This window comes from Pipistrellus hanaki (genome assembly GCF_964339955.1).
Source record: "Pipistrellus hanaki genome assembly, chromosome: 1".
Lineage (NCBI taxonomy): Eukaryota > Metazoa > Chordata > Mammalia > Chiroptera > Vespertilionidae > Pipistrellus > Pipistrellus hanaki.
Genome location: NC_140503.1, coordinates 60,236,095 through 60,259,318, shown reverse-complemented (window position 1 = coordinate 60,259,318; position 23,224 = coordinate 60,236,095). Strand labels below are relative to the sequence as shown.

Here is a 23,224-nt window from a genome sequence, read left to right as displayed (position 1 = left end):
GTAAAAAAAAAAAAAAAAAAAATCAATAAAATATATTTAAAAAAAAAAAAAAAGATTGTATGTTCAATCCCTTGTCAGGCCACATACAAGAATTAACTAAATAAGTGGAACAACAAAAATGGATCTTACTCAAATCAATAATAAACAAGAAAAAATATTCTAAAAAACTGGACAAAAAAGTGGTAAATAGTAGGAGAGGGGGAAAGAAAATTATAGAGTCAACTCAGGAATCTCCAGCATTGATTTATATGAATTTCAGAATGAGTGGGAAGTAAAACAAAAATTGAGGGTATCCACTGAGTGCTCAGCACATGGAATGAGAAAAGATCTACCACATATCAGAACACTGGAGTCAAAGAGAATACCCCAAAGGCTTCTGAGACATTAAACAGGTCACAAAGGATGGATAATCACAATGACTTCAGACTTGTCAGCAGTAACACTGGTATCCAGAAGACAATGGAGCAATGCCATCAAATATCTGAAGAAAAATAACTAACAACCTAGACTTTTCCACCCAGCCAAGCTATCAGTTAATTATGAGGAAAAAATTTAGAAATATTTTTATTTATTTTAGAGAGAGGAAGGGAGAGGGATAAAAAGATAGAAGCATCAATCCCATCAGCTGCCTCTAAATACCCCCTACTTGGGATCAAGCCTGCAACCTGAGCACATGCCCTGACCATGAATTAAACCATCACCTCCTGCTTCATGGGTCAATGCTCAACCACTGAGCCATATTGGCTGAGCTTATTATGAGAATTTGTAGTCTCAAATTATCTACCATGCACCCCTTTGAGGAAGCTATTGGAGATGTACTCCACCAAAATGAGAGAGTAAACAAAAGTCATAGAGCTGAAACTGGTTTGGCTCAGTGGGTAGAGTGTTGGCCTGCAGACTGAAATATCCCAGATTCGATTCCGGTCAAGGTCATGTATCTTGGTTGTGGGCACATCCCCGGTAGTGGGTGTGCAGGAGGCAGCTGGTCGATGTTTCTCTTTCATCAATGTTTCCAGCTCTCTATCCCTCTTCCCTCCTCTCTGTAAAAAAATCAGTAAAATATATATATATTTTTAAAAGTCATAGAAATCAGGGAAAAGAGTATCCAACCTAGGAGATAAATTAATGATATATGCTGGTTGCAGGTGAAGCATCCAAGACCTATAGCTTTGTAGAAGACTTAGAGAACAACCATATCAGATTGGAGCAGAAAGGTGAAAGGTTTTGGAGGCATATATTTAAGGGGAAAAGGGGAAATGATAAAACCGATAAACTATTTGATTGTATCTGAACATATTGAGAGATTTCTAGAAGAGAGTATGAGAATTAATTGATAAGTACATAGATAATTATGTAAATAAATTTAAAAAGAATTATTCATTTCAGGGGAAAACATACAAGAAAGGAAATGTAAAGAGTGCATTGTTACAGCTTGAAAATAACATTTACACATTCATAAGATGTAAACACATTCAGTATTGATTTAACAAAAGTAACATTACTATATTAGGAGAATAGAGAGAAAGTACAAGCATATTGATGAGAGCATGAAATCCTCATATTAAAAATAGAAGTCAGTGTATATTTGAAGCTTACCCAGCTGGCATGGCTCAGAAGGTGAGCATCGAACTATGAATTAGGAGGTCACGGTTCAGTTCCTGGTCAGGGCACATGCTAGGGTTGCAGGCTTGAAACCCAGAGTGAGGCATGTAGGAGGCAGCCAATCAATGATTCTCTCTCATTGTTGATGTTTCTATCTCTCTTTCCTTCTCCCCTCCTCTCTAAAATAATATATATATATATATATATATATATATATGTATGTATGTATATGTATATATATTTATATATATATGTATATATATAAATATATATATATATATTTTTTTTTAATCTAAGACTTAAAAACCAAGAAATGGCATGATATTTAGAAAAAATCAATAAATGCCAGAAGAGTCAGCTAAGAGGTTTAATCTCCTTTAAGCACTGGGAAGCAGAGTGGAATAAGGGATTACTTTGTTATAAATATATTTTTATTGTTGAAAGTATTACAAATGTCACCCTTTTCCCCCCATTGATCTCTTCCACCCCACACCCATGCCCCCATTGTAAGTAATAAAGAATGTATAATAAAGAACATGTATGTACATGAGTAACTTTCATAAAAATAAATAAATATTTAATTTAAAACCTATCATAGCCCAGCCCATGTGGCTCAGTGATTGAGCATTGACCCATGAACCAGGAGATCTCGGTCAGGGCATATGCCTGAGTTGTGGGTTTGATCCCTAGTCAGGAACATGTTTCTAGCTCGCTCTCTCTCTTTCTCTCTCTCCCTATATCTCTCTGAAATCAATAAAAACATTCAAAACAAAACCAACATGGTAAGGAATGAGATAGCCTGGGCAGAGAGAGTAGAATGAGAAAGAGGTCTTGGTACTGATCTTTTAGAAACTCTTCATTTACCATCCTTCTCACTTCACGCCCCTCTCCCCAGTACAGTTCCTCTCCCCCAGTGAACCATAAGTCTGCACTGAGAGAAGTGTTGATAGAAAGAAACAAATAAATCTCCAGGAACAGATCCAGAGACAAAGATACCTAGGATAGGAGAAGAATGCAGAAAGAGTGTGGGCTAGAGTTATCCCCACAGAAAAGGTGGTTTTTGCACTGGGGCAGGTTCTAAGTCCTGGAAGGCTCAGGGCTGGCTGAGGTCTCCATTCTTGAAGAGCTACTAAATATGGATCAGGAAATGCTGAGGAGGGGAGCTAAGGCACCACATCACCTTGGGCTTCTGACCTGGGTGATGGTATCTCATTCCTGAGCACTGGTGCTCCTGAGTAGCTCCTTGCCTCCACCAAGCACCTCCTCCCCATCTTACCTACTTCTGTGAACATATGAGCAAAGGTGAGGTCTCAAAGCAGCACCTCCTCCCACATACCTCTGCTTCTCTCTTGGCTCAGATGAACTGTATTTGTATTATGCGAGCATTCATCAGTTCTATCCCTCTCCTTCTCTCCTGTGAGAGACACTAGGCCAGTGGTCAGCAAACCCATTAGTCAACAGAGCCGCACTTTGCGGACCACAGGCACTAGGGGATAATGCAAGTTTCCAGCCCTTCCCGCTTGCAATTCTCTTCTCTGCTTCTCACTCGCTGCTTACTAAAACTCCAGCTGTTTATCTGTTCCCATCAAGTGTTCCTTCCTAGTTCTCCCTCACCCTTTGGACAGAAGTTCAGATGCAAAGAGCTAATAATCTATAGCAGAGTATAGGCTACTCTTGGAAAATCTGGATGGCCCTACTCTTGCTAGATTAGACAGGGTTTCAAGTTCTTATGCTGGAGCTATATGTCAAAGTGTACCCTCAATGCAGCAGCGTCGGGACCATGGGAGAACATGTGGCTCCCAGGCAGGTGAACTCTCTCAGTGCTGAGCGACACCCCAGAGCCACAGGGCTGCAGGCCTAGCAGATTCTGATAAGGAGAGAAACATTCCCATGTTCCAAGGACAGAATCTCTAGTTCCAAAGCATGTGGTGATGAGGAGGATGAGGAAGGGACGAGAAGACCCAAATTAATAACTCTATAGAAATAGGTTGCATGCATACATGGAAAATGTCTTTTTTTTTTTTTCTTTTCGTCCGTATATTGATGCAGAAACTGTCCTGATATAAAAGAGATGTGGCATGATCTCATAAGCATGGAGGGCAATCATAGGCTCTAGAACCAGGTGGCCTGAATTCAAATGCTAGCCAGACCACTAACTGGAATTTTGTGTCATGGACCCCTTCTCAGAAAAATGTTTTAAAATACGTTTAAAAAAAAAAAATGGTGCCGAAGCCGGTTTGGCTCAGTGGTAGAGCGTCGGTCTGCGGACTGAGGGGTCCCGGGTTCGATTCTGGTCAAGGGCATGTACATTGGTTGTGGGCACATCCCCGGTAGGGGGTGTGCAGGAGGCAGCTGGTAGATGTTTGTCTCTCAACAACGTTTCTCTCTATCCCTCTCCCTCCTCTCTGTAAAAAAATCAATGAAATGTGTTAAAAAAAAAAATGGTATTTTTCCCTGGCTGGTGTAGCTCAGTTGGTTGAATATCATGGTGTAGCTCAGATGGTTGAATATCATCTTGTTGTGCACCAAGAGGCTACTGGTTCCGTCACCAGTCAGGGTGCATGCAGGAGGCATCTGATTGATGTTTTGTTTCTCTCTTTCTCTCTCCTTCCCTCTCTCTAAAATCAATAAAAACATTTTAAAAATAAATAAAATAAAAATACAGTATTTGTTCATTCATGTTCATTAAAGCATTATTCATAATAGCCCAAAATGGAAGCAATCCAAGTGTCCATTGACAGATAAAGGAACAAACAAACAAATAAAACATATAAATATATTACATACAATGGAATCTTATTCAGCCTTAAAAAGGGAAGGAAATTCTGACACATACTAGAACATGGATGCAGCTTGAGGACATTATGCTAAGTGAAATAAGCTAGTCATAAGAAGAAAAAGAATGTATGATGCCACTATGAGGTAGCTAGAGTAGTCAAATTCATAGAAACAGAAAGAAGGAGGGTGGTTACCAGAGGCTGGGAATAATATGAAACGGGGAACTTGTTTAATGGGTACAGAGTCAGTTTTGCAGGATGAAAGAGTTCCGGAGACTGGCTGCACAACAATGTGAATGTACTTAACAATACTGAGTTGTACACCTAAAAATGATGAAGATGGCCTTGGCCAGTGTGGTACAGTGGTTTGAGTGTCAACCTGCAGACTGAAGGGGCTCAGGTTCCATTTCTGGTCAAGGGCACTTACCTCAGTTGCAGGTTCACCAGCCCTGGTAGGGGCAAGTGCAAGAGGCAACCAATAGATGTGTCTCTCGCCCATTGATGTTTCTCTCTCTCTCTCTCCCCTCCCCTCCCTTCTGTCCCTTCTAATCTCTCTAGAATAATGGGGGGAAATATTCTCAGGTGAGAATTTAAAAAGAGAGACAGGATTCAAATGCTATGGAATCCACCCATTACAAGTGTAGTGCACAATTTAATAGTTTTTTAGTATAATCACAGATATATGCAACCATCAGCACTGCCAGTTTTAGAAAACTTTCATTACAATGGTTAATTTTAAATCTTCATTTTATTCGGCCTATCAACAGCATTTGATACACTTGATCAATCCCTTCCCCTTTAAACATTTTTTTTTTTCACTTCCCTTTCATGACATCGAACTCTCTTGGTGTTCTTGGTGTTTCTCCTTCTTCACTAGCCATTTCCTTTCAATTGGCTTTTCTTTTCTTCACTCTGACCCACTTCTAGAGGTTGGAGTGCCCAGGGCTCTCCTCTGTCTTCCTGGGTGATCTCATCCAGCCTCATGGCTTTAAATATCATCTATATGTTTAGTAGCAAAAGTGTGTCATTAGAGACCAAGGGTAAAATCATCCACACCCTCCTATTTCGAATTACTATATATGGATGTGAAAGTTGGACAGTGAAGCCAAGATCGTTTTGGCTCAGTGGATAGAGTGTCGGCTTGGGGACTAAAAGGCCCCTGGTTCGATTCCGGTCAAGGGCATGTACCTTGGTTGCGGACACATCCCCAATGGAGGTTGTGCAAGAGGCAGATGATCAATGACTCTCTCTCATCGATGTTTCTAACTCTCTATCTCTCTCCCTTCCTCTCTGTACAAAATCAATAAAATATATTAAAAAAAAAAAAAAAAAAGTTGGACAGTGAAGAAGGCCAATGGGGGGGGGGGGGGCGGGAATGGTTCATTTGAAAGTTGGTGTTGGAGAGAGTTCTGTGGGTATTCGGGCCTAGGCCAACAAAGATGGACAAATAGGTACAAGAACAAATCAATCCTGAAAAGTTGCTGGATGCAAAAATGACAAAACTGAAGCTGTTCTATTTTGGAAACAACGTGAGAAGCCAGGGTGCTCTGGGAAAGACAATAAAGCTTGGAAAAATGGAGAGCAACAAGAAAAGAGGAAGATCACATAGGAAAGGAACTGACTCCATAAAGGAAGCCATGGGCATGATTCTACAGGCGATGAGCAGGGCTGCTGAGGACAGGACATGTGGACAGCCCTCCTTCATAGGGTTGCTAGGAGTTGGAGCTGACTCAATGGTATGCAACACACGTGTTATGTTTTGTAGTGCCAAGTTTACATCTCTAGCCCAAGACATCTTTCACCTGCTCCCAACTTGATTATATAAATGCCTGCTCCAGAACAACAAATATGTAACTATCAACACGTGAATCTAAAAACCAAGGGAATTAAAAAAAAATCTTATGAACAATATTAACTGGTGAATATAATAGAATCAGAGGTATAGAAGGGGAGTGGACTGACTATTCTTGGGGAAAGGGGGAGAGGGAGGTATAGGAAGAGACTGAACATAAACTGTGCACCTATGGATGAGGACAATGGGGGGGGTGGGGAAAGGGCAGAGGGTAGGGTGGGAACCTGGTGGAGGGGGAAAAATGAACTTTTGTAATAATATGAACAATAAAGATTTATTAAAAAATAAATAAATAAATGCCTGCTCCACATCCCCATGTGGATTCTAGGACAACGCAGCATATTCAGAACTAACATTATTCCATATGCAGTCTTCCCTTCCTCAGTTGATGACAATTTCATCTTTCTAGTTGTTCTGGCCCCAAATCCTTGCTAGCCTTTTTTTTTTTTTTCCAGAGAGGAAGGGAGAGAAATATCAATGGTGAGAGAGAATCATGGATAGGCTGTGTCCCCCCCCCCCCCCCCCCCCCCCCGCATGCCCCTCACTGGGGATTGAGTCCACAACCTGGGCATGTGCCCTTGATTCGAAGCCAATGCTCTATCCACTGAGTCAAACCAGCCAGGGCATTCCTTGTTACTCTTATGACATTTGTCTCTCACATACCACATTCAATCCACCAGGAAAATCTCTACCCTCAACACAACCAAAACCCTATCCCTTCTCCCACCTGCTTTGTTATCCACTGGTACAAGCTGCCACCATCTCTAGCCTGGATTTCTGCTATAGCCACCTACAGGTCATACTGCTTTTATCCTTGTTCCCCTAGTCTATTCTTAACACAGCAGCCAGAGTGATCCTTTTAAAATAGAAGTGACTTCATGTTACTCCTCTGCTCAAAATCCTGCAATGACTCCCCATTTCACTCAAAGTAAAAGCCAAAGTTTACCAGGCCCTTCGTGACTAATCCCCTCTGCCTCCTTATCTTCTTGACTTTATCTCTTACTACCGCACCCTTCCCCTCACTCATTTTGTTCCAGTGACAATGGCCTCAAGTTTTCCTCAAACGCTTCAAGCACACTTGTGACTTATAGAGTTTGCAGTGGCTGGTTCCTCTTCTGAATAGCATGTACAGCTTAGCGAATTCCCCCGCCTCCTTTAGGGCATTGCTCAAATTTCATCTTCTCCAGAAGGCCTTCTCTGATCACCTTACTTAATATATGGTCAACTCTCCCAACCCTCCTCTACTTCCAACCTCCCTTAGCTTGCTCTATTTTTTCTTTTATTCTATAGCACTTATCACTATATATATAATTGAATTCAGAGAGGAAAGGAGAGAGAAGGAGAGAAACATCAATGATAAGAGAGAATCATTGATCACCTGGCTTCTGCACACCCCACACTGCAACCCAGGCATGTGCCCTTGATTGGAATCAAACCCAGGACCCTTCAGAAGGCTGATGCTCTATCCACTGTGCCAAACTGGCTAGGGCAACTTAACACCTTTTAACAAACCCTATTTTATTTATTTACTTAGCATCCCATCTATTCAAAATATCTACACTAATAAAAGGGTAATATGCAAATTGGTTGGGATGCCCTCATGCAATGACCAAACAGCAGGCTGCGTGGGGTGACCAGGTCAGCAGGGAGGCAGTGAGGGGAGACCAAACAACCAAACAGCAGGCTGCATGGGGCAACCAGGCTGGCAGGGGGCAGTGAGGGGCGACCAGGCCAGCAGGGAGGGGGCAGTGAGGGACAATCAGGCCAGCAGGCAGAGGCGGTTAGGGGTGATCAGGCCAGCGGGGGAGGGGAGGCAGTTAGGGGCAACCAGACTGGCGGGGTGGGGGGGGTGGGGGGGCAGTTACGGGTGATCAGGCCAGCAGACAGAGGCAGTTAGGGGTGATCAGGCTGACAGGAGGGCAGTTAGAGGCAATCAGGCAGGCAGGCAGGCAGAGACTGTTAGGGGCGATCAGGCAGGCAGGCAGGCAGGTGAGCAGTTAAGAGCCAGCAGTCCCGGATCGTGAGAGGGATTGTGAGAGTGATGTTCGACTGCCGGTTTAGGCCCGATCCCAGCAGTCAGACATCCCCCTAGGGGTCCCAGATTGGAGAGGGTGCAGGCTGGGCTGAGGAACACACACCCCCCCCCCCGCCCCTTGCATGAATTTCATGTACCAGGTCTCTAGTATCTATAATAATAAAAGGGTAATATGCTAATTAAACCAGATATCCTTCTGGATGAAGCTGGGGCTGGAGGGAAGCCCGGGTCTTGGGTGCCTGCTGGCCAGAACGAAGCCCGGGTCCCGGGTGCCAGAGGAAAGCCAGTGCTGGCAGCTGGGGGAAGGCAGGCTTACTCTTACATGAATTTCATGCATTGAGCCTCTAGTATACATACATAGAAATTATGCTTAGAAAAACAAAGACAGTGGTTATCTTTGAGTGGTGGATTATATGTTAGATTTATTTTACTTCTTTATAATTTCTTGTGCTTTACTAGAGATTTTCCACCAAAAGTAAGCATTTTAGAATTGGGGCACAAAAGTATTTTAGAGGAGCTTATTCTAGAGAGTGCTTTTCCAGAGCTCCCAGAAGAGGAATATTTAAGCACCCAAAGAGAGGCTTTAGAAAAGGGCTTGTTCTTGTTCTTGTTTTGTTAAAACATTAAATTTTTTTGTAACAATTTGTGAGAGTCATTTTATGTCTGTTGAATCTAAGAAAACTTTTCAGTCTTTTTTTTTTTTCATTTTATTTTTTATAGTACTTAATTATTTTTCCAAATTTATTAAAGTTCAATTAGTATTTACTAAAATATATCCACAGGGCTGTGTTTTAATTCATCTTTAGCCATGCTTTTGTCACAACATAAAGTGAAAATGTAATTTGTTCATATAGGGATACTAATGCTGAAGGATTAAATAGTTGGTGATCTCTTTACATGTTTTCTTTGTGTCCTTTCCAGGAATGACTAAAAAAACTTACGTGGAATCTGTACTTGAGGGTATAAAACAGTCTAAACAAGAAAACTTAGACATTGATGTTAGGTAAGAAGCATTGTACCTTAGTGGTCACCATTTAAAAATCTAGATTGGGTGAAAATTTTACTACTTTCACCATGGGTGTAATGGATTTTTATAAGTCAACAATAACTGGTTTTTATCTTATAACTAGAGGCCCAGTACATGAATTTGTGCACCAGTGGGGTCCCTCAGTCTGGCCTGCAGGATCAGGTCGAAACGGCTCTCTGACATCCCCTGAAAGGTCCTGTATTGAGATAGGGTGCAGGCCAGGCTGAGGAACCCCACCCGTGCACGATAGGGGCTAGGGAGGGATGTGGGAGATTGGCCAACCCAGGAGAGGCCACGGGAGGGCTCCAGAATGTGTCCGACCTGTCTCACTCAGCCCTGATTGGCCAGACCCCAGCAGCAAGCTAACCTACTGGTTGGAGCGTCTGCCCCCTGGTGGTCAGTGCATGTCATAGTAACTGGTCGACTATCTGCCTCCTGGCAGTAAGTTCATGTAATAGTGAGTGGTTGAGCGGCCTTAACATATTACATTTTGATTGGTTGACTGGACACTTAGCATATTAGGCTTTTATTATATAGGATAGAAAAAAACATCAAGAACTCTATTCTATAATGTTGAGAATGCAGCTCTAAATTTATTCATGCGGCAGTAAAATTTTGAGTACTGTTACTGTAGTGAGTATGGCTTTCCATTGCACTTCAACTAAAATCTAGATTGTGGCCTCCAAGGTTCCATATGATCTGGCTGTCTCGCATACTTTTAACAGCCTCATCTGGACCACTTGTTACTTATTATGGACTGACATCTCTGTTCCCCAAATAGGCCAAGACTATCCCACCTTAGCACCTTTGTACTTCCTGTAACTTTTGTCTAGGACACATTTTCACTATATCCTTGGATGGCTGGCATCTTCTCATTATTCAGTTCAGCTGTCACTTCTTCAAGAGGGGCCTTCCTTGACCACGTTATCTAAAGTGCTCCCCAAATCCTCTAGTCACTCTGTTTATTTCCTTTATGGCAGTCTTTTTAACCAGATCAGAGATTATCTTGTTTAATTGTTTATTTATGCTCACCCTCAGAGTATAAATTCAGTGAGGCCACAAGCTTTGTTCTTTGGCCACTACACATCCAGTTCATAGGACAGAACTGGCACGTAATCAGGGCTCAATAGGACCTCGAAGGAAGAAAGCTAGTTATAGTGCTTCTGACTATAAAATCTGTCAAAATTAAGCTTAACTAGACAAATATCCCAATTTCAAAAACCACCCAAAAGACAAGATAATTTAGAAAATAATATATGCAAATGGCCATTAAATGTATAGAAAACTAACCTCGCTAATCAGATAATTTTTAAAAGAAATATTACAGTACCATTTCAATCCACCCCCCACCACCAAAAAAGGGTAATAACCAGTGTTTGTGAACTTACACTGATGGTGAGCATATGTAATTAATAAAGCCTCTCTAAAGAGCAATATGTATTAAGATCTATAAAAATAATTTTCCCCTCTGACCCAGTAATTCTCTTCTAGAAATGTATGTAAGGAAATTGATTAATTTGTGTTAAGATTCTTCATTGTAATGCTATTTATAACAAAAAAGTATAAAATATCCTAAAATGTCCAGCAATCAAAGGACAATTATTATGTTCATATGATTTTTATTATTTTCTAACATTATTTAATGGCAGGGGAAATTGTTAAGTGGAAAAATTGACACTGCATTTTATATATAGTTGATCCAAATTCTGTAAGTAAATAAGTTCTAGAAGAATTTCCTTATTTTTTTTTAATATGTTTTTATTTCTTTCAGAGAGGATGGGAGAGGGGGAGATAGAAATATGAATGAGGAGAGAAAATCATTGATCAGCTGCATCTTGTACACCCTACACCAGAGACTGAGCCCACAACCCGAGCCTGCAACCCAGGCACATGCCCTGGCTGGGAATCAAACTGTGACTTCTTGGTTCATAGGTTGATATTCAACCACTGAGCTACGCCCAGCTTTATTTTATTTTTTTAATAAATAGGTAAACTAGTAAATGCAGGAAGAAAGTTACACAGTATTAACAAGGACTCTCAGAATATTAGATTTCTTATAGAATTTCAGTTAATATATGTATCAGCTATTGGATACATATTAGAATTAAATTATTACCAATTTTGTAATCCTTATGAAATAATGGATCTAAGCCTCCTGATGAAAGAACTGTGATAGAACTCTTGCCAAAAAACTGAATTTGATCTGATTAAGCCTCTAGATTAGATCCAATGTCCAATTTATAGGAAATACGAGATAGAAGAACATGTTAGTAAGACAGGGATTCAATCAACAAATCCAGACTGTGGGAAACTTTATATGGCAAATGACCTATTTTTGATCATTGTTTTAAAATGTGTTTTTCTTATATTAAAGATATTTGATATCAATTGACAGAAGAGGTGGGCCTTCAGTGGCCAAGGAGACTGTTAAACTTGCTGAAGAATTTTTCCTATCTACTAAAGATACAGTTATTGGCCTTGACCTCAGTGGAGATCCTACAGTAAGTTATTTTTCCTAAATACATTTTATTTATTTTTAAAAAGTCAATTTAGTTTGTGGGATAAGGACAACCAGGGTGCATACAGCAACTATTCTCAACCAAGATTCTATGAAAGAATTAAGCCCCATAAAAAAGCAAAAAAGATTTGCATGACAACATGGTTATTTTCTCAATCTTCTAAAGATGGTACACAGCTAATTCCATTCTACATATATAGGAGAAAATTCAGTTCATTTTATATAGTGGATGTCTAATGCTTAATTGTCTAGAGCACATGTGTCAAACACAAGGCCCGCGGGCCAAATCCAGCCCGCCAGGCCTTGCAATGTGGCCCGCACCGCGCTGTCATCACTGCACTCCACTGTCAGTTTATGACATTGTTAGTTTATGACTGTTCAGTAAACCATTCGGCCCGCGATTTAGGCTGAATTTTAGATTTTGGCCCCTTCTCTGATTGAGTTCGACACCCCTAGTCTAGAGCTTAATTATCTCTTAAAACCTCCCGTTGAGAAAGGCTGGCCTAGAACTTCTTAAATGTCAGATTCAAGCAGGGTGTCTCATCTGTGGCACTATTGGTATTTTGGGCCAAATAATTCTTTCTTGTGGGGACTATTCTGTGCATTGTAGGGTGTTTAGCAGCATTCTTGGCTCTATTACTAGATACCAATAGCACCCTCCCAGTTGTGACACCCAAAAATGTTACATTGCCAAATGTCCCCAGGGTTTGGGAGAGAGGAGGGGTTGGAGATTGCCCTTAGTTGAAAGCCACTGAATTAATCTCATGAAACTGGTTCTTTTGGCTTTGTCTAAACTTGGTCTGTTCTACTGTTGTTTCTTGAGAGAGATGTTCTACTGTTGTTTCATCCATCCATTTGATAGAAGCTTTTTTAGTAATCACGTGGCTTCCTGAATCAGATAAGTTCTCCTTGTTAGCACTGGACACCCTTCCAGAAATAAAATTTGGTGACCACTAAATCTAGCTTAGCTAATTGACCTCAGGCTCACTGATACTTAAGATTCTTGAGAGCAGGACTATCTTTGCTAGCTTTGCATGCTCCCAAAGTGTCTAGCAAATTGTAGGTGCCTTATAAACAAAATGTACAAATGAATCAATCCGCTGAGGTATTTTTCAGCTATTATTTTATTTATTTGTTTATTGGGACAGAGTACACAGTTCCTCAGTTTGCCCAGTGCTCTCATGCATCCTCATTTTAATTTTTATCTTCAAGGCAGGACAAGCAAAAGATTTCTTGGAACCTCTTTTGGAAGCAAAAAAAGCAGGTCTGAAGTTGGCATTGCATCTTTCAGAGGTAAATAATATATATTTTTAAAACATATTTTATTGATTTTTTTTACAGAGAGGAAGGGAGGAGAGAGAATTAGAAACATCCATGAGAGAGAAACATCAATTAGCTGCCTCCTGCACACCCCTACTGAGATGAGCCCACAACCAAGGTATATGCCCTTGACTGGAATCAAACCTGGGACCCTTGAGTTTGCAGGCCGATGCTTTATCCACTGAGCCACACCAGTTAGAGCAGTAAATACTATTTTAAAATTAGGCTGGAGAGGAAGTCAATTTAGTTGACTTACAGTGGAAAATAGTAATCATCTTTAAGTGGCTAAAAACATATCTGGCTTAGAAAAACATTTTTAGGAGGGGAAAAGTAAAAATGTTTTAACATAAATTATAATGATAAAGGCATGAGTGGCTTTAGTCTCTCATGTTATTGTTTTTGTTTTTGTGGTTCCTGGGAGGGTGGCTGTTGACTTTTAGTACAGCTGTGTCTTTAGAAATAGCTTAATGACATCTTGCTAGAGAAAATTCATGAATTTCCATCATTGACCACATCATTGGTAAGCTGGCATTGAGAGAAGCACCAGTTCATCTCACTTTGTGCTCATAGGGAAAGGGACCTGAGTGTATCACATGTACTAACAAAAGGAAGTACCTCATCATCTTTCTATAAGGCTCAGCAGGGAGATCAGGTGGCCCTCCGTCCCCACCTCCTTGCAGCATGAACAAATGACAGATAATGGCTGGAGAACGTCACTTTCTTCACATCTCCGTGAGGCAAACAAGGGACTCCATTGCACTTTCCCCCATTTTATAAATGGTTTATTTCTTCCTATTCTTTTTTTTCTTTCCATACAAAAAGCTACACATAATATATACAACTACCTGAGTTTGGATTTGTTTCTTAACCAGTTTACGGCCATGCGTCCAAAACAGAAACATCCCCACTGCCACGATATTTTGAATTTATAGAAAAAAATCAATTTGTAATGAATATTTGAAAAATAAATATATTATAATTCAGGTGTTCTTGAATATTTTTAGCTGAAAATTCTCACAAGAAATGATTTTAAAGTTGGTCAGAGCTGTCACTAGGGACTTTTTTTTTATAGACACACATGGCGTGTGGGGAAGGTCTGCCGCATATGGCATACAATGGGTTAAATGCAGGAAATAATACTTATTCTGCTTATTTCATGGGTTATCCTGAGTATTAGATGGAATGATATATAAAGGTTGAATAGCATCAGGACTTAAAGATTTAAGGGAAAAATGGAGCTTCTTGTCATTATTGGTGGTTTTCATGTCTATAAGCTAGGGGTCAGTTATCTAGTGGAAGAACTTAAGAAAATATAGGTTCCATGTGTCCACCCTCTGATAAAAAAGACCTTTCACTTTTAGGAAACTATCTAGCTGACCTGATACCTGACTGAAGCAACTGATCGATATAATGAAACAGCCAGCATGTGTAACTGTAACCAGTTATCTCTGGTCTTGGTGCATAGCATCAAAGTGCTTTAGCTTGCTGAAAACTGGTTTGGCTCAGTGGATAGAGCGTCGGCCTGCGGACTGAAAGGTCCCCAGGTTCGATTCTGGTCAAGAGCATGTACCTTGGTCGTGGGCACATCCCCAGTAGGAGGTGTGCAAGAGGCAGCTGATCGGTGGTTCTCTCTCGTCGATGTTTCTAACTCTATCCCTCTCTCCTCCTCTCTGTGAAAAATCAATAAAATATAAATAAATAATTTTTTTTAAAAAAGTGCTTTAGCTTAATTTTTGTTGCATTTCTTATATAGTCCATTGGATACAAGATATTTCATTTCCACATGTTATTGTGATTTGAATTTTAGGCTACTAAGGAATAAAGAGCACAGCTAGACATTTTCATGGTAGTTGTGGTATGTATGTAGCTAGTCTTGTCAAAATAAAACATGAGCACGCTGTGTTGAGAGTCTGGGCCCTGGAGTCAGATGGAGCCAGATTTCACTCTTCTATCATTCACTAGCTTCATGAATCTTGGACAACTTTTGCTTAGAATACATTATGTTTTTAACTACAAAATTTATATGTACCTGAAGAAAAGCCAAGTATAGAGAACTATTATATAGAAAGAAATAAAAAATGAAAAGTCTTCTTCCCATTTCAGTTGTGCTCTCAACTTGATCGTCTTAACAATTTTTTATTTAGCCGAAACCGGTTTGGCTCAGTGGATAGAGCGTTAGCCTGTGGAGTGAAAGGTCCCGGGTTCGATTCCGGTCAAGGGCATGTACCTTGGTTGCGGGCACATCCCCAGTGAGGGGGTGTGCAGGAGGCAGCTGATCGATGCTTCTCTCTCATTGATGTTTCTAACTCTCTATCTCTCTCCCTTCCTCTCTGTAAAAAAATCAATAAAATATATTTAAAAAAACAACAATTTTGTATTTATATATTTCCAGACCTTTTTCTAATATATATGAACATGCATTTACACCATAGGACACATATACATATGGAGCTTTGGATTTTGTTTTTGAAAATTACTTTTTCTGAGCTTTAGTTTCTTCATCTTAATACTTTTCCTTAAATGTGTTTATTATCATTGGCTATAATTATCATCACTGGAATGAATCTAGAATATTGGGAAATGAATAGGAAGATAAAAGGCAAAGAAAAGAGCTAAGAAGGTATAAGTAATTCAGCTTTCCAGAATATCTGTACTACCTTCTCAGGGACAGAGTACCTGGCTTTAGAAAAAGCACTTTTAAAACAACTGAAAGAGGTTATTGATGTCCTCTCTCCCCTCTTTTTGAGATCCCAAACATCAAAGAAGAAACACAAGTTCTCCTGGATCTGTTTCCTGACAGAATTGGACATGGGACATTTCTCAGCTCCTCTGAGGGAGGATCCTTGGATCTTGTAGACTTTGTGAGGAAACACCAGATACCGCTGGGTAAGGCTTAGGGCTTCAGGTCCTTCAGACAACCCTATGCCCTTCCACCCCAACCCCCACATTGCAACCTAGATATAGAGAAGTTTTGTCCTAAATATATAAATATTTAGAAAGTAAAAGATAGGAATAAGTGCTTTCTGACCCTTATTTAAGTAACACAAAGTTTTAACTTCCATCCTATCTAATAAAAGAGTCATATGCAAATTGACCATCACTCCAGCACACAAGATGGCTGCCCCCATGTGGACACAAGATGGCCACCACAAGATGACCAGCAGGGGAGGGCAGTTGGGAGGGACCAGGCCTACAAGGGAGGGCAGTTGTGGGCAATCAACCTTGCAGGGGAGGGTAATTAGGGATGACCAGGCCAGCAGAGAAAGGAAGTTGGGGGCAACCAGGCCTACAGGGTAGGGCAGTTGGGGGGACCCAGGCCTGCAAGGGAGAGCATTTGGGGGAGGGGGGGCAGGCCTGCAGGGGAGGGTAGTTAGGGGTAACCAGGCCAGCAAAGGAGGGAAATTGGGGGCAAACAGGCTGGCAGGGGAGCAGTTAGGCATCAATTAGGCTGGCATGGGAGTGGTTAGGGGGTGATCAGGCTGGAAGGCAGAAGTGGTTAGGGGCAATCAGGAAGGGAGGCAGGCGAGCATTTGGGAGCCAGCAGTCCTGGATTGTGAGAGGGATGTCCGACTGCTGGGATCAGGCCTAAATGGGCAGTCGGACATCCCTTGAGGGGTCCCAGGTTGAAGAGGGTGCAGGCTGGGCTGAGGGACACCCCCATCCCGTGCATGAATTTTGTGCACCGGGCCTCTAGTTAGAATAGGAGAGCATAGCCCTTCTCTGTTTTCCCTACTTCCTAGAACTCAGTATTATACTGAAGGAATAAGGGGCATCTAGTATTTTGAAATGACTTTAACCAAATTAAGATGTGTTATGAAAATGTGTCACTTTTTTTAAAATTAAGAATTATGGAAAATTCAAAGTATATTATTATATGTATGTTAACTGTTACACACTTGTTAGTCTACATGTTTATACCTGGAGCTGTTTTTGTTTAACAGTATATATTTATGAAATGCCTACTCTGTTCCAGTCACTTTTCAAATTGCTAGGAAGAGAGCAGTAAACAAAACAAACAAGCTTGCTTTCTCAAGGAATTTATAGTCTAAAGGTAAGACAGTAAACAAATGCACGAGAAAATATTAGAGTTAAGTTCTTTGAAGAAAATTAAACAGGCTGATATAATGATGAGATAACCACTTTCAGTTGGATGGATCAAGGAAGGCCTTTCTGAAGAGGGAAAGAAGCAATGACTGAAATCCATTTTTACTGAATGATAAATTCGCTGAATTTACAAATTTACCAATTTGTAAAATATTTGTTTGGGTATGCTTTTCTTAAAACTATTCATAGACTTTTCAGCAATTCATAATTGATGAGGCTTGCTTATTTTTACTGAGGAAAATTTTAAACATCAACAAAAGTAGAGAAAATGGAAACTGTAGTGATAGTGATAGTGAGGGGGCAGGTTGGCTTTGCCATTTCTTGGACTGGGTGGCCCTGTGTTGAGGCTGCCTTACCCAAGGGAGCAGACGCCATCCATCAAGTCAATGAAGTATTTCACTCTGCCTAGGGAGCCTGGTACAGTTTCAAGGCAGGAATTTGTTAAAAGAAGTCATTCTTAAGATGGATTTACTTGCAGCAGGCAGTGACTAGATGGTTGTCTGACTAAAAGAAGTAGGGTGTTTTCTTTGAAACCTTGGAAAAGTTCCATTTCTGCTCTTGGTTTTTATAATGCTGTTAACTCTCAAACAGTTCTGCCATTATCTGACCTTTATTTTAGCCTCCATACGTAGACCATGGAGAGGGTAGCAACCCTTCAGATAATTCCCTGGCTTCTTTACGGTGACTGGCTTACACACCTCTTTTCTCTCTTGTTAAAAGAAAGGGGAAGCACATGGCCATAAAGGAAATATTAATTCCCTGCCTGCCACAGTTGCTGCCATAAGTTGCACATATTTCCCACACAACCACACTAATTGAACTACAAATTTCACACAAGAAAAGGTCAACTTTAAAAATGTTTTTTGATTTTTTTAGAGAGGGAGAGAGAGAATTATCAATGTGAGAGCAAAATTTGGACCAGTTGCCTCTTGAATGCCCCTTACCAGGGACGAGCCCGCAACCTGGTCATGTACCCTGACCTGGGATCAAACCAGCAACCTTTCAGTGCCCGAGATGATGCCCAACCAATAGCCACACCAGGGCAAGAAGAGGTCGATTTTATAAAGGAATGAACACTGAAAATTAGCATAACTTAGAAAGATTTCTCATGTATCTACTTGATGATTGAGTCTACTAATCTGCTTTTAATAAAAGGCTGTTCCCCCCTTTCCTGTAGAACTCTGTTTGACCTCAAACATCAAAAGTCGGACAGTTCCATCTTATGACAAGCATCATTTCGGATTCTGGTACAGCATTGCCCATCCTTCTGTGATCTGTGTAAGTATTTTGCTCCTTTTTAGTCCGCGAGTTGCTTTAGGTCAGACATTCACTAACTAGCTGAGTGCCTTGCATGCCTGAGGGTAATAAAGCCCAAATAGAGGAGTGAGAGGGGACTGGGGCATGAGAGGCTACAAAGGGCTAGGGTGACTGGTTTGGCTCCAAGGGAAAAGATCCTGGACAGTAACTAGGGCACATTAAAGAAAAAAACAGTGCCTTAGCTGGTTTGGCTCATTGGATAGAGAGCACTGGCCTGTGAACTGAAGGGTCCAGGGTTGATTCTAGTCAAGGACATGTACCTCTGTTGTGGGCTCGATCCCTGGTCCTGATAGGTAGGCAACCAATCAATGTGTCTCTCTCACATTGATGTTTTTCTCTGTCTCTCCCCCTTCCTTCCACTCTCTCTAAAAATCAATGGGAAAATATCCTCCAATTAGGATTAACAACAAAAATAGTGGTGCCGGCATCCATCCCCTGAGATTCTGCTTTATATAATCAGGGAAGTGTCCTGAGAACAGATATGTTTTTAAAGCTCCTTACATGATTTTAATATGCAGCAATGGTTAGAGCACTGCTCTGGTGTGCTCTAACCAGAAAGGAGAGGTAGAGAGAGAAAAAAAACATCAATGATGAGAGAATCATTGATTGGCTGCCTCCTGTATACTCCACACTGGAGATCCAGCCTACAACCTGGGTATGTGCCAGGAATCAAATCCATGATCTCCTGGTTCATAAGTTGACTGTCAACCACTGAGCCATGCTGGCCAGGCTGTTTTTATTGATTTGAGAAAGGAAGGGAGACAGGAAAACATGGAATGTAAACATGGATGTTCATTGCCTCCTCGTACACACCCCAACGGGCTCAAACCTGCAACCTAGGTGTGTGCCTTGACCAGGAATCAAACCCACAATCTTGGTCTATGGACTGATGCTCCAACCAACTGAGTCATCTGGCCAGGTTGGGGTTTTTTCCTTTGTTTTTTAAGGGTAAACAAGCCCCATTAGTTATAGCTAGGCATAGATGTATTTATAGGCCCCTGTTTAGACTCTTAAAAGAAGTTTGGTGAATAGGAAAGTAGACTAAAGAAGAGTTGTTTTTAAAAAAATCATTTCCTTGTTCATTTGGAAACTTTCTTGCTTACATTGACAGACTGATGATAAGGGTGTTTTTGCAACACACCTTTCCCAAGAGTACCAGCTGGCAGCTGAACATTTTAATTTGACCCCATCTCAGGTATGGGATTTGTCTTATGAATCCATCGACTACATCTTTGCTTCTGACAGCACCAGGTCTGAACTGAAAAGGAAGTGGAATCATCTGAAACCCAAAGTGTTACATTTTTAAGCTGTAATGAAGTGAATTACTTTTGAGTATGTGTTGCAACCCAGATCTTCCTGCCATATTTCTTTTAATAAACCTTTCACCTCTCATTCTGAAGAACAGAAGCCAGTAGCAAGATATCTTCAGTACCTTACTCGTGGCGAGTGCTCATTAAATATGTCTTAAATTGACTAACAGACTCTGGGGCCTTACATAGCTTCCTGTATGCTGCTTACTGGAAGGGATGTGAATATTGCCGCTAACTAAACTCCCAGTGCACCACTGATTTGTTACTTCACAGTCCCTTTCTGTTAGTGATCCCACAAAACTTCATAAAACTCGCAGTTGCTGCTAGAGCCTGCCCACCCTCTCCATCCCTGAGGGGGTATTATTTCCCTTTATCCCGATAAATCTTACACTACATTTAAACTTAAAAAAAAAACCTTCAGGAAATTCAAAGTAGTTTCTCATCAGGAAAAGTTTGGGAATTACTAGTCTAAATAAAGTGAGAAGGGAAAACAGATTATCACCAAGACCTTTACGCTATCTAGCTTCTGACAATAGCTCTGTATTTTATTACGCTTATTGTAATCAGACTCTCTTCACTTAAGTATTCCCTGAAACTATTGATTCCAGACGACACTGCATACCATAGGGGTTTGTGAATGTCCAGTAGTCAGGTTACTCTGTAGGTGACTCTAGTGACAGGTAAAGCTAGCAGCTGAGATCTGGCCTTGTCCTCATAAATAATTTCTCTGGAATCAAGTTACTGGTTTTTAAAAAATATTTCTACCTTTCTCTTCTCTTATTTTGACCATAATGGAGCTATGCCAGCCAGATACTTCTTATTGAGCTGTAGGGTACTTTAAGCTTCTATTTCCAGCCTTTATTATTTTTTGTCACACACACACCTCCCCCTCCTCACTCCACCTCCACTCCCTATTTTCAGCCTTTAATCTGATTTCCAGTTGTTCCGAAGTTTTGTTTCTGAAATAGCCCATGATGGGTGTTGGAGGAATTTAAACTAACTGAAATATCTCTATATAATATCTGTTATTTTAAGCACTATGATATCAGATAATACTCAATAACATTTTATATGTCAAAATTTTGAGACCTGTATCTCACTGGATATTTGAGTATATAGGAGTAAAGTTTTTGTTTTAGATTTTGAATTAAATAATGGAGAGAGAATTTATCCAGCCTTACATTCATATCTTATCTTCACTTCCCTACATGGTCAGCATAAAAATAGTTCTCATTGGAGTTGACAACTCTCAGCATCTACACTCAAAGATTATAGCAAAAGAGAAATAGCAACACAGAAAATATGTCTGCTATTAAGTTATATCACCTTAGCCATAGAGCAAAAGCAATAAAAGGATTAACGATAACATGGGGCGGAGGGTAATAACAGCACTAGGGAAACAACTGATGGGAATAAATATGATTGCCCAGCTCCGGCTAATACATTCTTGCTTCCTTTGCTGCATTTGCCACCAAATCTATCCCCACAGAAGTCTTGTGGGTATTAAAAGAGGTACATAAATTATCTTGCTCCCCAACAGGGCTTGGTTTCTCTTTCTTAGAATGTTTGAAAACTATTAAATCTTTAGGAATGGGTAGCACATAATGGTTTGTGCACTAGTTTGAGGTGAACTTATTTTCCCCCAATAAGAATTTGCCTTTGCCCTATTCCTTTTGCACATTTCTTCATCTGGAGGGCTGGTCCTGGTCCTTTTAAAGTAAGACTCATTCTCCATGCTGTTATGATGGATCCTAATGGATATGGACTCATACCAAGGATTTTCATTCTAATTTCTCTTTTACCATATTCTCATCTGTTTATCAACCTAGAACACAAAGATTAGATAGGCATTATTCTAGTAACCCCATTCAGGGAGCCAAAAAAAAAAAAAAAAAAAAAGGCAGTCCAGCTGGTATGGTTCATGGGTGTCAACCTATGAACCAGGTCAGTTAGATTCCTAGTCAAGGCACATGCCCGGGGTGTTGGCTCCATCCCCAGTAGGGGGCTTGCAGGAGGCAGGCAGTGATTCTTGTCACTAATGTTTCTCTCTCTCCCCGCCTTCCCTTTCCGAAATCAATAAAAATCTATATATTTTTTAAAAGGCAGGCAAAGATTTATCTCTGCCTACCAACAACGACTTACTCATAATTTGCATGAATATGTGCACTGGTGGGGTCCAGCCGGCCTGCCCAATGAGGGCCATCAGAAGCAGGCTGGCCAGGGTGAGGGTCTGCAGGTGACTGATTGGGGTCCAGGTGCCTGCTCAGAGGGCCGGCCGGGGAGAGGGTCCACAGGCATGCCAGTCGTTCTGCCGTTCGGTCAATTTGCATATTACCTTTTTATTATATAGTGTGTGTGTGTGTGTGTGTGTGTGTGTGTGTGTGTGTGTGTACTAGAAGCCTGGTGCACAAAATTTGTGCATGGGTAGGGTCCCTAGGCCTGGCTGGTGTCAGGGCTGATCAGGGCCTTCCAGCTGCCAGCCAGGGCCTTCATTCTGTGCTGCCCCCCGGTGGTAAGCAATCGAACACCCGGTCTCCTGGTCAAACTCCTGAGGGGACACTTTGCATATTAGCCTTTTATATATATAGATTATCTAGTGGATAGCCAAAGTTACATGTTTTATTTTATTTATTTATTTATTAATATATTGTATTGATTTTTTACAGAGAGGAAGGGAGAGAGCTAGAAACGTTGATGAGAGAGAAACATCGACTAGCTGCCTCTTACACACCCCCTACCAGAGATGTGCCTGCAACCAATGTACATGCCCTTGCCTGGAATCGAACCTGGGACCCTTCAGTCTGCAGACCGACACTCTACCACTGAGTCAAACCGGCTTCGGCAAGTTGCAGATGTTTTAGACAGCATACTTTCTACCAGATGATTTTTTTCACTACACAAAAGCAACCTATTGAATTTGTTTTAACACTATTTGTGCCATGCCCAGATTTCTTAATAATATATCTTGATTCTGGGGTGCTCAAGTAAAATATTTTATAGAGGCCTGGTGCACCAGTGGGGTCCCTTGGCCTGGCCTACAGAGATTGGGTTGAAACTGGCTTTCTGACATCCCCCAAGGGGTCCCAGATTGCAAGAGGCCAGTTCTCAGATGACACACCCTGGAATCGGGTTCCCTCCTCTCTGGTTCTGTGTGCATCACCTGAGAACCACAGCTGCCATGTCACAGCAGCTCAGCAGCTCCTGCGTTGAGCATCTGCCCCCTGATGGTCAGTGACGTCATCCCAGATGGACAGCTGAACAGTCAGTCACTTAGGTTTTATATATATATAAAGATATATATACATACATATATATGTGGTGTGGGTTGGTTTTTGTTTTGTTTGTTTTTGCACATATATACT

General features: G+C 41.0%; 1 protein-coding gene across 5 annotated transcripts in view; it reads left to right on the top strand.

Moving 5' to 3' along the window:
- MAPDA (N6-Methyl-AMP deaminase) overlaps nt 1-23,224 on the top strand; it is a 47,063-nt gene that overhangs the window by 18,627 nt on the left and 5,212 nt on the right. For 3 of the 5 annotated variants that reach the window (XM_084903697.1, XM_084903698.1, XM_084903701.1), the window contains 6 exons: nt 9,188-9,269; nt 11,668-11,794; nt 13,024-13,104; nt 15,879-16,017; nt 18,413-18,513; nt 19,664-20,369. In XM_084903697.1, the coding sequence (XP_084759823.1) occupies nt 9,188-9,269; nt 11,668-11,794; nt 13,024-13,104; nt 15,879-16,017; nt 18,413-18,513; nt 19,664-19,858 (725 nt within the window). In that variant the 3' untranslated portion in view covers nt 19,859-20,369. Of the gene's footprint in view, nt 1-9,187; nt 9,270-11,667; nt 11,795-13,023; nt 13,105-15,878; nt 16,018-18,412; nt 18,514-19,663; nt 20,370-22,528; nt 23,147-23,224 lie in introns of those variants that run through there. The other 2 variants (XM_084903699.1, XM_084903700.1) reach the window with 2 other exon arrangements.